General features: G+C 41.5%; 1 protein-coding gene and 1 long non-coding RNA gene across 4 annotated transcripts in view; one reads left to right on the top strand and one right to left on the bottom strand.

The window, feature by feature from the left end:
- The window catches only part of LOC140846892 (uncharacterized), a 33,867-nt gene extending 18,409 nt beyond the window's left edge, over positions 1 to 15,458 (bottom strand). The window contains exons 1-2 of the long non-coding RNA XR_012126392.1: positions 14,481 to 15,458; positions 9,685 to 9,719 (exon numbers count right to left, since the gene is read on the bottom strand). This is a non-coding gene — a long non-coding RNA (uncharacterized lncRNA). The remainder of the gene's footprint in view (positions 1 to 9,684; positions 9,720 to 14,480) is intronic.
- The window catches only part of KCNQ5 (potassium voltage-gated channel subfamily Q member 5), a 455,253-nt gene that overhangs the window by 386,873 nt on the left and 52,771 nt on the right, over positions 1 to 15,609 (top strand). For 2 of the 3 annotated variants that reach the window (XM_073225085.1, XM_073225083.1), the window contains exon 8: positions 5,651 to 5,745. In XM_073225085.1, coding sequence (XP_073081186.1) covers positions 5,651 to 5,745 — 95 coding nt within the window. Of the gene's footprint in view, positions 1 to 5,650; positions 5,746 to 9,725; positions 9,753 to 15,609 lie in introns of all 3 variants that reach the window. The other variant, XM_073225084.1, reaches the window with a different exon arrangement.

Genomic DNA, 15,609 nt, shown 5'->3' with positions numbered 1-15,609 from the left:
GAGATGCCCAAATTGCTTTGTCATTTGGTTGATGAGATAACTAAATTAACCAGCCTTTCATGGTTTTAGGGAAAAGTTTAATACCTCAGCAGCTTGCAGCAATTTTAGCTGTGTCAATATCTATGCATGATTCATTGAAATTAACTTTTCATTTCAAGTGGAGCAGTCTGGGAAAAGAAAGTGGCTCTCAGTAATGTTTTGAATACCTGCCCAAATGTCACAATTTTTATTAATAATACCTAAGACTTGTGAAGTGCACTTTAGATTGCAGAGTGTTTCTAATACATTGTGTCACTTAATCCCCCAGGACAAGCTTAGGAAGAGCAAGGACTCAAATTTCTGGTGTCTGAATCTAAATCCATCACTCCTGTCAAATACCAGCATTTGCATCCTCATATATATATATTACTGAAGCCTTGGGATTAGCACTTAAAGATACTTTAAAGGTTCCATGTTAGGAAACTGACTTATGGAGATACTGGACCAGCTCAGAGTGGAGCCAATGCTTTACTAGACACAGAAATAGGGGAATTAAGTGAAAGTTTGTGAAATGAATGCTGACAGATGGGCTTATTTTCCTGAAGGGAATAGATTAGAAGATGCTGCTGTGAGGAAGCTAGTTGACCAAAAAGAAAAAGGGAGAGAATAGGAGACAGAAGAAAGGAAAAACTTTGGCTTATGTTCATGAAATGACTGATTCTTTGCCCATTTGTTCCCTAAAGTGAGACCACCAGCCAGTAAATTCACACCACTTATACAAAGCTTATACATCTCTTTCAGTGCTTTAGTCATCAATAAGAACAGCCTCAGGAAAAAAAAAATTCCTAGATATGAAAGACAAGACAGTAGAAAAAAAAGGCAGGGGGGAGATAAAAAATTGTGGAAATCTCCCACAAAATAGAATAATAAGACAAAAAATATAGGAAAATTGGATGACCCTTGCAGGAGATCAAATATCCAACTAATAGGCACACCTCAAAAAGAATATGGGGAAATATTGGGAGGGCTTCTCCTATGAAGTATCATGTTACAATGCTCCAGACCTGAGTGGTCACGGTAAAAAGGACTGCCGAGTGCCAGCATGATGAACAGAAAACCTTCACACTGGTGATTGAGTGAAATACTAAAACACTTGCAAAAAAGGAGATCTTACATGCCTTCTGGGCAGGATGTATTTAAAGGATCCAGAATCAAGACTGAATTGGATTTTTCATTAGTAACACTAAAAATCAAAGAGAGTGGAATAATACTCTTAAAATTAGGAAGGAAAATTATTTCCAACCTAGAATTCTATACCCAGCCAAACTATTCAGTGAGTATGAGAGTGCCATAAAAACATTTTTAGACATGCAAGATCTCAAAACTTTACCTACCATTTACCCTTACTCAAGAAGCTACTTGGTGTATATATATATATAATACGCACACATACATACACATACCATATCTTCTTTATCCATTCATCCATCGGTGGACACTCAAATTGTTTCCATATCTTAGCTATTATGAACAATGTTCATTGAACATAGGAGTACAGATCTCTCTTCAATATATTGTTTTTATTTCCTTCAGATATATACCCAAAAGCAGGATTGCTGGGTTATATGGTACTTCTATTTTTTTTCTTTTTTGAGGAAACTCCACACTTTTTCCATAGTGGTATATATGTTTACAGAGAATATTATTCATCCATGAGGAAGACAGAAATCCTTCCGTTTGAGACCACAGTAATGGATGTTAGAGACATTACGCTAAATTAAATAGAGAAAGACAAATACTGCATAGTGTCCCTTTTATGTTGAATTTAAATTTTATTTTAAGTCAAACTCCTAGAACAGAGAGTAAAAAGTGATTGCCATGGATTGGAAGGAGGGGAAAATAAGGCAAAGTGTACCAACGTTCAGCTATAAGATGCATGAGGTCTGAGGATCTAATGTACAGCTTGATGACTGTATTGTCTAATTGCAATTTGCTAAGAGAGTAGAACTTAAATGTTCTCATTAAAAAAGAAAGAAAAACACAAATATGTGAAGTGATGGATGTGTTAATTAGTAACTAGATGGGGGGACTCCTTTCATAATATATTCATATGTCAAATCACCATGATGTACACTTCCAATAGCCTATAATTTTATATCCATTACACCTAAATAAAGTTGAAACTTCATTTTTATGAAGAAGCTATTTGGATAGAATTGCTCTTCCAAAACAAGAAGATAAACCAAGAGAGACACGAGACCCAGGAAATAAGAGATCCCACACAAGAAAGAGCTCAGGGACTCTCTGGGCCGAGATGAAGGGAAGTCTCAGGATGTACCGGACTAGAGGAGCTTCAGAGCTCCAGGGAGAGTCAGGGAACGTATTCATGACGGGTACATCAAGGCAGACCAAGAATTAAAACATGGCAATGATAACTCCAAGAAGGAACAAAAACTGTATATATAGGAAAGAAAGAATAATCGTGGTAAATCACATTGCTGAATGAGGAACAAGAGTTAGATGGACATAATGCAAACACTAAAAAGTAATTTAACTAAGAATTGTTGGCAGCACGAGAAGGAAAAAGTGTCCATAGTGGGTTGTCATTATTTTTCATGGTAGGAAGTTAACGGATAATGCCCAAAATTAAAATATCAAGAAATGTGAGAACAATCCTTAAAAACAAGGATTCTTAAAAAATAGAAGCAACGACTATTCAGAATGAAGGTGGTCGCCTCTAGGGGAAGAGAAGTTCATGAGAAGCAAGGTGAGGAAAGAGATTGATGGTTTCATCCCCGATCTTTTTGTTCCCTGACTTCTTAAATTCTGTACGTTGAGATAATCAGCTCCATGTTAATTAAACCTTTGGTGGCTCAGCTGAAATTGGAATTCCCAGAGAGGTCAAATGTGCCATCACTCTAATTCTCCAGAGAATACAAACTGAATACCCCCTAAAAACTTACTTATGCTGACATTGTACTTAAAATTATAGACCAAACTTTGAATTTGTTTGACTGCCTAGAACAGCAGGGTCACCTGATAAACAGTCAATTTGGCTTTTATTCTGCTTCTCGTTTATTTATCCTTCAAAGTGTATATGCTGCGTATGTTAAATCCCTCTGGGGTATTGTTTTTCTCTTGCCAACCACTCTGTGGTTTTGGCTTGAAATATAGGAACACCAGCTACTTGATCATATGGTTGTGACCTTGAGGCTCAGCGGTCAACGAAGACAGAGACCAAGGGCAACAGTGATTAGACTGTAAGATGAGTAGAGTTATGCTTTCCACCCCATTTTGAGATTCATGCCACTTGCTCCTTCTGTACCTCCCATTACCAGCCATTTTTTGGAGAAGAGTAATGGTGGGCATGAGGGTATAGCTGCTGAGATGAGTATGATAGAAAAAGAGCAAGGAGCCAGGTCTCATTTTTAAGACTATCTTCAATTTTCTAAAAGTGGCCTTTTTTACCTCCACTTGGCAGCTAATATCCTGGTCCCATTTTTTGTCGTATTGTGGTCTGGCACCTAACAATGTGCAGACTTAGAAGTTCTACGTGAGTCTTGCTTTCAAAGCACCTGAGTTTATGAATATATGATGCCTTCTGTGAAAATTCTTTCCTCAAAGAGTCATCTATGACATCACAGCTTTCGAGGTTCCCTGGGCTCACTATGGAGGAAGCTGCAATAATAAACCCATTCGTTTTCATGGATCACTTGAGATCACTCCGGAAATTGTGTTTAATAATGGCAAAGACTAACATTTCAAGATGATATAACAATGATATTTTATTCTCTGTAAGCCACCAAGATGCTAAGCATAAGTTTTCACAGATTCCTAGAATAAATCAACATGAGTCACGTGAACAGGGCTCCAGGAAAGGGGCCCTGCTCCTGTTATTTAAACCTGCCTTAAAAAGATTAAAAGAAAAAAAACTCAGGTCTTACTATGTATTTCTCTAGGTTTTTTTACATCATTTCTTGAACATTTTATTGAAGACATGTGCATGCAGAATAAAGCACATATCCTGAGAGAACTCCCGTGTACCCAGCACCCAGACAAAGAAACAGGACTAGGGCCCCCTGTGTGCCCTTTCCCAATCACTGCTGCCTGCTCAGCGTAGATTAGTGTCCCTGTTTTTTGTACTTTATGGAAATGGAATCATACAATGTTCTCTTCTGTGCCTTGTTTCTCTTGCTCAACATTTTTCACGTAAAGGTCATCCATACAGTTGCGTGTAGTTATAGTGTTCTATTCCTGCACCCTATTCCAACATGTTAATATGCCACAATTCATTGTACTGTTGTTAGGTTGCTTATTTCCAGCTTTGGCTAATTAAGAACAGTACTGTTCTGTGCATTATAGTACATGTTTTATTTAGCACAACATAAATAAACATGTCTGTTGAGCATGTATGTAGGAGTATGTGGCTCTATCATAGGGTATTTGTACATTCAGCTTAAACAGATACTGCCAAGCAGTTTGCCAAAATACTTGTGCCAACTTTTAACTTTGTGTTCAACATGCATTTATTCAGTGATTTTCTCAAGAAAAGGATTATTATTAGAGCACTATTTTCTCAGTGTAGGTTTCAAAATCATGAGTGATGGTTTGATAGTAGAGTTACGAATCATTGAAATGAATCTGCCACATAAAATGGACTGCTTTGATTTATGAATTATAATAAAAAGTTTTCTCTCAGGAGATTGGAGTAAACACTTGGTCATTAGAGATATATATGCAGACTTACTACAAAGGAGAAAATTCACCAAAATCTATCTGGAAAGCACATTCAGGCAGCTTCTCAAATGGATGGCTCAGAGGGAAGCTTTTCCGACAACAGGCAGGAAGCAGTCAGCCGAGGACAGTGGAGGAGTCGTGGGACCAAGAGCCAGGCCATCTGAGAGCAGTTCTCCACTCTGCCAGCCCCATGTGGACCTATTTATTGATCTGAGCCTTCACTTTTCTCACCTATAGAATAAGGGTCTTAATCCACATTCTGATTGTCAGGATAACATGACAATACATTCTATTTGTCAGGTATAATTATATGAAGTAGAAAGCTTATGGTTTACATCAAATTCTTGGACACGATGTCAAATCCTCAAGTGCCTTCCGGTTACACCCCCGGGGAACATGTCTTGCCCCGTCTTGTTTCAGCCCACCTCTGTGCCATCGTCTTCTTCATTTTAGCACTGGAAGTCTTGCCTGGTTCCACCTTAGGGAATCACACACATTGCCCTGGTGGCCATTAGCTTGACAGATGGTGTACTAGCTGGCTGACTAGTTGCACTGTGAGTTTTCAGGAGGCCTCTACCTCTGTCTGCCAAACAGCGATGACAGCTGTGCGGCTGTTTCTGGACCGCATGTTCACACTCAGGAGCCTGGCCTCAGACAACCTCCTATCTTTCTCCGACCAATTGGGAAGTTGCTTTATGTTTTTCTTTTGGGTGCTTTTGTCCTTTGGTGTGAGTTGTTCTGAAAAGCAGTTCCACTGACAAGGCACATTTAACAGCCAGCTGAAAATGCCAAGTAGTCTTCACCCACTGGGCATATACCAGGCCTAAGTGACAAGGGAAAGCACCTTAATACACAAGAACTTAACGAGCTGCCTCTCACTTCATACCATGTCCTCTTTTCTCTCTCTCTGGTTCCCCACACTTGCCCCCGGCAGTGTGTTTGGCGCAGTTACGCAGCCGATGAGAAATCTGTTTCCATCGCCACCTGGAAGCCACATCTGAAGGCCTTGCACACCTGCAGCCCGACCAAGTAGGTATCAGTGCGACAGCCGGGACCATAATCAAGTCTCCTCCGTTTTGTAAAACGAGCCTCACACACACACACTCAAAGCCGTGAGCATGTGGATTTGGGGCAGGTCGGACTCTCTGTTGCCCCTTGAGATTTTCCATCCGGCTCAGTAGTAACTCAGGCACAATAGTAAACGGACCAGTGTCATTCCTCACCATTCACAGACGAGGCTTAAAGACCAAAATAATCTAAGCTTTCATAGATTTGTTTCTACTATTTCATACTGACTTTCTAGTATCTCGTTCCATAAAGCCTACCGGAATTCGGGAGGTAAGAACTAGGGTTCTTGACAAATAACGGTTGTGCCAACCCCGTCCATCTCCTGAGCCAGCAGGCTTTGGGAGCAAACACACCTTTGCACATTTGAGTCACTTGAAGTCGTTTCCGCCCCAGATCCCCTTCTGGGATGGTCCCTGAGCTTTCCTTGCAGATCGAAGTGATGTCATTACCAAAAGAAGGTAAGAGTTAGAGTCCTGTTAGGAGCACAGTTCCCGAAGAGGCAACAGGACCAATCAGATGGAAACTGGGAATTAGCTTTCAAATTTTTTAAATACTATTACTTCCCTTCACCTTTCATTGGCTAAAGCAAACCATGCAGCTGTGCCTCAACTCCCGGTGGCACAGTGCAGGCCTACCAGGTGCTGGGAAGAGAGGAGAACTGGAGAAATATCAATGGTTCTGATGATCTTTTGTTTAAAAAAAAAATCCTTGGTCCTGGAACCCTGGGCTCCAGTGGAACTGGCAGAACACGTATTAAATCATAATCACCAGCTAGTGAAAGAATCCTCCTGTAACAGCCACGGCAAGCCAGTCAAAGGGGAGTCTTTGCAAGTCACCCGACTTGGTTACAGTTGTTCCACAGGTTGTTCAGAACGCATCCAACTGCTTATCCGACTTGATATTTTAGAGCACCCCCCATTTCCCTTCATAGCCCAGCAGCACCTTAATCCCAGCGGCTTCACGGGACTCAAGGTACCTACCTACTGTGGCTCGGCCGCGGGAACCTCTTCCTCCCGATGTGGGAGAGCTCTCGGCTGGGGAAACCTTCATGACTTGTTCCCTGGAATTGCAGCCTTAAAGGGGTTTGTGGGGCACAGCACCCGACGCTGAGCAGCAGCAGGTCTGTCGTTAACTGACAGGACCTGTCACCTCACTTCCCTGTCCTGCCCTGAGCCTATTTTCCCATCCGCAAGGGGATGACCAAAAGCTGGTCACAATGACATCTTAGCTCTAATGGAACAAGCCTCCTAGAAGTTGGGGTCAAAGCCTTGCCAGCATGTGTGACAAAGATATTCAGAGAAGCCCAGGATTTGAGGGGGGATGGAACCTTAGCAAGACAGAAGCATGGATGCTGTTGAGTGAACATATGGATGAGAATCTCCTTTTCCCATAAATCTGAAAATTTAGTTGAGTTCCCTTTATTGGCAATGAGACTCTTTCTAAGCTTTGGTATTAAAAAAGGAACATAACTCTTAGGCCGTGTGTCCCTTGGGGATATGAATCTGGAACGGCAACTATATGGAAGTTACATTTCTTGTCCTCGTCAAGGTTGCTTGGTAAAGGTGTAAAAGGAAGGCTGGTGAACACACCAGAGGAAGGTTCCGAAGCAGCAGCAGGCAGTCCGTTATTATGTGTGACTTTTTGACTTCCCACCTCCCGCAGCTTTTGGAAGTCATTATGAAGTCTGAAAAAACTCTTTGATAATAAGTCACATTCTCCCAGTTTTTCTCTTTTCTTCTGATATTTTCCCTGTTTTCTAAATGAGGGTGGTAATGGAGGCGAATTCATGCAAAACTTGCATTCATCCTGTTCCGCGGCGGCTATAGACCCTGTGCCTCGCTCTCCCCGTCCAGCCCCCCTTAGCAACCCCTGAGTCTCGGCCCCATTTACTTAATAACAGCTATTTGTCCAGAGTGACACCGAAGTCACTGCAGAGTTCATGGGAGCCCGGATGTCCTAGCCCCTCTCCCTCCAGCAACACTTTATTGCTCCAAATTGCAGTGGTTCCTAATCTTTGTTGTTTTCTTGTTCTTGTGAAATCATAGAGAGCGTGATGGTAATTAGAGGCTCCTTCCTAAGAAAAATATTTACTGCACAGAATATCAAAACTTTGCCTGTAATTTTAATGTATTCACGGACTCCCTGAAGCCAAGTTCAGAACCTTCACTTTAGAAAGCAAACCTGCTTTAATCAAATTTGTAGATCTGTGAGAATAATCTATAATGACATAAAGGAATAGTTTTACATTTATAACTAACTGGCTGAGTGCAGGATGATATAGCAAGAAATAGATAGGAACTTTTTTATTTACATACTGTATTCCCTTTAACACTCAGAGCTGAAGAATTTCTAAAGGAGGACATTCTTCATTCATTCATTCATACACCCACTCAATATGTATTCATTGAGCACCTATAATATACAAGGCACTGTTCCAAACACCAGGAACATAACAGTGGACCTAAAAAACAAATAGGTTAGAATCTCAGGCCTCAGGAAATATATATTCAAGGGATACTAGGAAAGACACAATAAAAATAAGTAAATAAATAAGATATATAATGCAAAATAGATCAGATGCAATTAGTGCTACTGGGGAAAGTAAAATAGGGAAGGGGTTTAGGGGGCCTCAGAGCCTGCTGTTTGACCAGGTGGCCAGGGAAGAGATCATCTCATCAATGGTGTCATCACCACTGTCATCATCATTAAAAACATCAACTCCTGCTCATGTTCCCCACAGCTTTAAAGATACAGTGGGATGTTTTGACTCCACAGCCTCACCCCAAGGAGGAGGATAGGGGAGAAGTGGGGGGCAGGGGGGAGCAGAGAGCAGCGGCACCTGTCAGACCCCCTCAAACCATCCAGGGAGGATACGCCTGCAGCTTCTTGCTCTTTTCTTTCTGGTCTGGTCTGTCTCCTACATACATCGAGGTTGTAGCCACTATTTCAGAGTTTTCTTTTAATAACAGAAGGATTCATAGAGGGAACATATATTTCTTGATCCCTGCAAAGGGGGCAGAGGCTATGCAAAGTGTAAAGCCAGGGGAATGTCTTCTGTAGGGAATAAGTCCTGTATTTGCTGATACTGTGGGGAGTTTTAGCTTTATAACTAAGGATATATACCAATTTTTATAACTTTATAACTAAAGCACCTAGGATGCCATGTGATGCTTTAAGAAGTCAGAATTTAGAGATTATCTAATCTAGTGTATCAAAGTATTTATAAGAAAATCAAGATCCACAGAATTTAGAGATTATCTAATCTAGTGTATCAAAGTATTTATAAGAAAATCAAGATCCACAGAAAGAAACTCAGACAAAAGAACACACAGTTCATTTGCAAACAGTCAGGATCCTACGCCACGTTACATAGACCCCACTTTGTAAAATGGGTCGTTAAAAACACCATCCAGCTCTAAGCAGGAAGTGTCCTGATATATCTTCATGCACCTAATTTAGTGCAAAAGAATTCACACTCTGTACAATAGAGAAAACAAAATCTGCCTTAAGTGATCGGAGCACAAAGCCACAGCCACACATTAATGAATCCAGACCAGGAAGCCCAAAAGTCTGCCTGAGGCACAGGACTACCGCCATGGTGTGAGCAGCGCCCTTCTAGGAGTCTCCGCCAGGGCCGGTTAGATCAGAACCACTTCTCAGCCGTGGATAACTGCGGCCAATGAAGAGTCTATAGTTGTTGGTTACATGTGAGCAGTATTGGTTTTTTGGGTAAATGTTGTGCTATCTCAGGTCTGTGTCACAAAGAACATATGTAAAAAAAATGGGTACATTTATTATAAAGAATATTGCTTCTGTGGATCTTGCTTGAAAAGAATTCCTTAAGGTACTTGATTTCCCACCTCCAATTTGGCCGTTATCAAGTAGTTTAAATGTATTCACCCGTTTGTCATCATTTCTCTTCTGTCTGCACGCACCTGAAGGAAAGAACAAGGGGAAGCATCAAGCAGGTTTGTGATCTCTCTTCTGCTACCTGTTTGTTTATAAATCTGATGCCTAACAGATGCCTTATATGTGTCTCGTACGTGTAAAATTGATCAACAAATACAACATGATTAGAAGTGACCTTTCACAAGATTGCCTGCAAAGGTGATGATTTTTCTAGTGATTATTTTTTTCCCTTGGGAGCAGAAGTGTCTTTCCCTAATTCACTCACTGCTTTTACAATCTGCAGGGCATGGAACATTCTTAGGGGAAAATAATAATTATGGCCTTTAGTTACTCATCGCTGCCATTTTCCCAGGCAGGACTCTTACCTGAGTTTTTCCAGCCCAGGGAAGCAGTGTAAGATGTGCTCCCCTACATTAGGGTCTTTCTCTCAGAGTGAGAAGTTTTTTTGGCAAAAAGAGCACCAGGTCCAGGAGGTAAGAACAATCTCTCTGACACCGCCGGCTCGTTGAGTGCTGAGGTCCACTCAGACCACCTGATTCGAAAAAAACTTCCCTCCGTCCTTTAGAAGGACAGTGATCCTTCCAGAAACCTCACCAAATAATTCATGGTCCTTCTTTCATGCTTTGAAGGAAAGGTTTTATCAGATCAAACAGCAGAGAGGGAACAAGACGTGAAAGGGAACGTCTCGCTTTGGTAGTGAGCGCCAGGCAGGGTCTGAGTTTGGAAGCGAACCCCCAAAAGCCAGAGACAGGAGTCCCCCAGCCAACCGTGTGAGGGGTAGCAGAGGAACCAGCAGGAGAGTCCCCAGCTGCAACCTGGCTGTTATCAGGTGCTGTAAATATTCTCACGCTCACACAGATGCCTGGAAGGGAAGAAGAAAAAACAAGCCTTTCTCCTATCAGAACCACTTGTTTCAGGATGAAGAAACGCAGGCATTCTTCCTGCCCAGAGTCGGCCTCTAGGTGGGGGCTGCTGGGGGCACAGGGGATGCTCCTCCAGCTGTGTATCATTTTACTAACAACATTGATCATAATGTATTTACACTGTACTGAAACTACTTTTGAAAGTTCGCTTGGGGTGAGGAGTCTCTGGGTCATTATGCTAATTAACACTTGAAAGATTCACAAGCCAAAACACAAATGCTTTCATTTGTCACGGTGGGCGGCGTAGGGGGGTGGGGATGTGGTAAGACGTGTAACACTCCTTCAGGGTAGGTAAGACTACGCAGGGATGGCATTAAAGACCCTTCTCCTATTTGGTAGACACAGAGTTAGAGCAAAGGGCATTGGATATTCCAGGGTGCTATTTCCAGAAGGTTTTAGTAGCCTGAAGGTTTGTTCTTCTCCACTTTAGAGTATTGCTGCCAAAAGAGAGGTTCAGTCATTAGACTCAGAACATTTTTTGCATGGACTCAAGAAGAGGCAGGCTGACGGATTCTAACTCGAATCCTCCTCTGTCTGGACTCCATACAAACCCTACCATCCTTCTGTTATGACAACTTTACTTGAAAAAAAAAGCTACACTAAAGTCATCACAGCCATTGTAAGATTTTTAATCTCCTTGGTGATATTCAAAAAGCTTTCCTTGTCTCAGGAGCTATCCATTTATAAATGATCTCAAAGCAGGATTTGTCTCTAAGTCCTAAGGGCAGAGATCATCTCTGGCATGAGCTCCGTAGCCACCTGAGAGTAAGGTCACCTGTTGTGGTTTCATCCGCCAAAGCAGAGCCCTTGAACTTAAAGGGGAAGCTGATGAACACGCAGAGGCGTCTGCCTCGGCATAACCTCTCTGGCAGTCCTGAGCAGGGGTCACTTTGGGCCAACACAGTAACACTAAGCTTTTTTCAAATGTTACCAAGACTGAAAATAAAGACAAAATTCAAGTGCAACTATGGAGCTTCTGTTTCTCAGCCTGAATAGGAACCTCCTAGTTAGAAGCCATGATTCAAAAAGACTACCAACCATATTTTTAAATTTCATGATATTCACATACCCCTATACATTAACATTTATTCTACATGCTTGTGACTAGGGCATTGAAGAAAACTCACCTGCAGGTTTGACTATGAACAGAATGACTGAGCTATGCAATTGACTGAGAGAATCATCCCCAGAGAGTTCGTGTTTCTCCACGGTCATTGGACATTTGCAAAACTACCTGGAGAAACATCCTGTATTTCTAATCAGCGTGCATGTCTTACTGTTTCGTACTACAAACACACTACTACTGTCTTCGGTCCTCCAGTTATATATCCTGTGTAAAGCTAGGACGGAGAAGAACTCCATCAGTATTTCTTGGATAGAGTAATAAAATATCCCAGACCTCAAGTACCTTATGTAAAGAGATCTAAAACGCCAACAAAATTGGGGAAAGAGAAGTATAAAAAGAGACAAAATTAAAATTAAAAACATTTCAGTAATCTAAAGTACATAAGCTGAAGCTCACGTCTTAATATTACCTCAGCTTTCACCAGCAGGATGTAGAAGACTGCATAATAAATGCAAAAATGCTACTGTAAAAGCCAGCGCAAGAGCACCAGCCTACCAAATCACAGATTCGCCTTTGTTAGGGGAAGTCAGTTCAGAGACGCAGGGAAGTCAGAGTACCAGGTGAGGAAAGGATCTATTTAAGTGAGAGTGCCAGGGAATGGCAGAACAGCGTGATGAAGGAAGTCCACGGAACTGCTGCTCAGCACGGGGCACATTCCCCACTGACTCCTTAAGCCAGTGTCACCTGGCATCCAGCGTCTGCTTGGATCCGCACAGCGTGGGAACTGAGTCCCTCCCACCCCAGGATTTGGGGGAGCCGCGGAGCACCGGATGGAGTGAGGTTATGTTCTGCAAACTTCCTAGAGGCAGAAAGGAGACTTTCAGACAGGCTACTAAAGAGCATGACCATGAGCTGCAGCTCCATCAGGGTCACCCAGGCGATGGTAATTTGCAAGCCCAGATCTGAGCTCTCAGCAGCCCCTCCCTACTTATTTGATATAGAACGGAGACAGTGAAAGTTTGAACTGAAATCCAGAGGATTAGAATGAAAAAGCAAAGTGACAAAGACACTTACCCCTGGAAAAGTGCAGAGACAGAGCATTATAAGTTGAGCAATGAGAGGTCTATTTAAAGCAAAAAGGTGCACACTCAGAGAAAGGGGAGTGTGGGCTGCCTCAGAGAAGAGGCGCCCCTAAGGGTGTAGGGTCAGGGGTTTTATAGGTGGTTGAGGATTTTCAAAGGGCTAGGGGTGTGGACTTGTTAAGTGGTCCCAGAATCCTTGATGAATCATTAAATTTCTTTTCTTATTAATTGTCCAGGTAATTCTGCAAAATTAACATAAGACATTTACTACTGATTTCTTCCCAGAATAGCAGCTTCTTGGTCTGGGAGCATATCAGTTAAGACCACTTGCCCTGCCCCCAGCATGGGCCAAGTTATTGTTTGTTTGCTAAACAGAATGTTAAGAATCTTCTTAACTTTCTGAATTTTTTAAAATGCAATTTTAGCTTTAAGGTGGAATCTTTCTGTCTTTATTATGCTGTTTATAGCTGGGCCTTTAGCAGGCTAGAGTAATTCTTACAGTGGCGTGATCTGATTGACCCAATGAAGACATGGGTTACGCTGACATAATTCTCTTTATCTGGGGAATATTCGAACATTCAAGGCCAAGTTGCTCCTGAAATGTTGAGCTTTAACTGATTAACTCATTAACTCTGAGTCTTTTCTGGCTTTCTAGTTTTAACTGGTTAACCGAGTCCTTTCTACGGGGCTTTACCGACCTTATTCTCTTTCCACCCTGCTTATATCTATTTTCCTGCCTAATACCTTTATTCAAGCAAAATGTGTCAAGCAAAATGTGCACACAGGAAAAAACATTTATTATGAGGATTCTTCCCTGGGAGAGAGAAGATCTGGGTGCAGACTGTGGCTGATTAATGTCTGACCCGATTTCAGATGGACTGATCGATGCACCCAAGCACAGAGCCCTTTCCTGGGTGTTGGGCCGTTGGGTTATTGGCGGTGATTCAGACAAGCCAGCCAGGTAAACTTAAGCCAACTCTCACCTTCCAACTTTCTCAGAGCCTGGAATCTCCTAAATCTTTCTTCAAGGCTTTTCATTGTGTTAGGAACTGGGAGTAACTCCAGGGTAGATGAATTCAATGCAGCAGACAGTACCCCTCCCCTGATACCTGTCATAAACTCCTGGAATGAGAGGGCCCCAGCTGTAGACCAGGCCAGACAGACAGGCTTTTCTCTCTGCAGAACGCAGGGACCACACACAGCTCATGTGCACTTTTAGTCACAAGGTTCCCTACTTCGGAATATGGTTGTTAAAGAGATTTTGTCTTTCCACACTGACATTAGAGTTTGTTTCAACAAAATTCACCTATGATGTCTTGGGCTAAAGAAAAGTATATCCAGTCCCAAGATTGTTTTGCATTGTTTGTGACAGATTCCCAATTTTTCTATGAAAATACAAACCAACAGCCTCAAGAAGAGCTCACTGAATAGTTAGAATCATGTTTCCTTGACTCTCTGGAACAGGGTCAGGTACAAACTGTTAGTCTCAACTATGCCTGCTCTGTTTTTCCTCTGTTTAGACCATAAATACATATTCTTCAGCATATTCTCTGTCTTCCCACTAAAACAGTTCTAATCTCATGTGTGGTGGTGAATGTGTTTATTTATTGATTTTATTCTAATTAATCATCCCATTAATTTTCCAACTCCTTTTTAAAACTGGGCAGTTTTTCTCTGTTTCAGTATAAATTGTCACTTTCAGAGAATAGAATTTACCTCCAAACTCATCCATCCATCCAGATGAAGCCAGTGTTCCTGCCTTGAGATCAGAATGCTCCTTTCCTTCCCTCTTGACGAGGAGGTCGTTTGGCCATCAAGTCGGTTATGAGTTGGTCCCGCACTGCTGGAAGACAGCTCTTAATTCTTCCTACCTGTTCACAGATCATTCCATCGGAGGCTTAGGGGTTATCTATACATCTCATCGCCTCTGTTTACCCTTCTCTTCAATCAAAAGTAGTGGCTTTATGCCTGCTTCATGGTTAAGCAGCCTTGATCACAGTTTGTAAGGTATTAGTAGAACCCTGTCAGACCTCTTAGTTCACTGAAGTTGCTTGAAGAGGTGCCTGTGAGACTGTTGTAAAAATGCGTGTCTTAGAAGTTACCACCTAAAACATACTGTTCTTACATCACAATCTTGCACTGTGATCCATCCTAACTGCTCCTACATGATTGGTTTATTCGATCTGAGGAGATGTGTGGCTCTTGGGAGAGAACTCTAGAATACGGATGTTTGTTTGCTAAGGTGCAAGTCAGCTCCTTGGTATCTGTACATTCTTGTATTTCTTCTGCATTGATTTTCCGTTATTTATATTTTCTTTCTCCTGTGTGCAGTGAATGATCTGCATATATTAAACTAAGACTAGACTTTTTTTTCAGCCTAGTCAACTTGTGTCCATATTTGCAAAATGTTAGATTGTTTCAAAAACAATCTTTTCAAAATGGTCCCTTCTTTTGTTCGCACTTATTGATAGAGGAAAAGGATTTCGTCTTTTAAAAACACATTATAAAACTCAAAAATGCGAAACGTTTTTTGACAAACTAGCAACCTGGAATCTTTTCTGTCTTTTTGAACATGCATTGTATCTGAGAATTGGTTACTTATATTGACTATAACTGCAGGTGTTTCATACAAATCAGCAACTTATTTTTTTCAAAGCAACTAATGTTATACGTTTCATTGATTCCTGTATATATTTATTTTTTAAAGTTGTGAAATATTTCATTCCTCCATCATTTATACTGTGTCTCATTGCCATTTATTACAAAGGTTACTATAATCTAAAATATTTATATTCTTATTTTCATACAATTCAGATGCTAATGCATGGACCACCATCATTTGAAA

The sequence above is a fragment of the Manis javanica genome, chromosome 16, assembly GCF_040802235.1.
Source record: "Manis javanica isolate MJ-LG chromosome 16, MJ_LKY, whole genome shotgun sequence".
Taxonomy (NCBI): domain Eukaryota; kingdom Metazoa; phylum Chordata; class Mammalia; order Pholidota; family Manidae; genus Manis; species Manis javanica.
The sequence above is the reverse complement of the archived record's forward strand: the minus strand, read 5'-3'. Positions and strand labels throughout refer to the sequence as shown.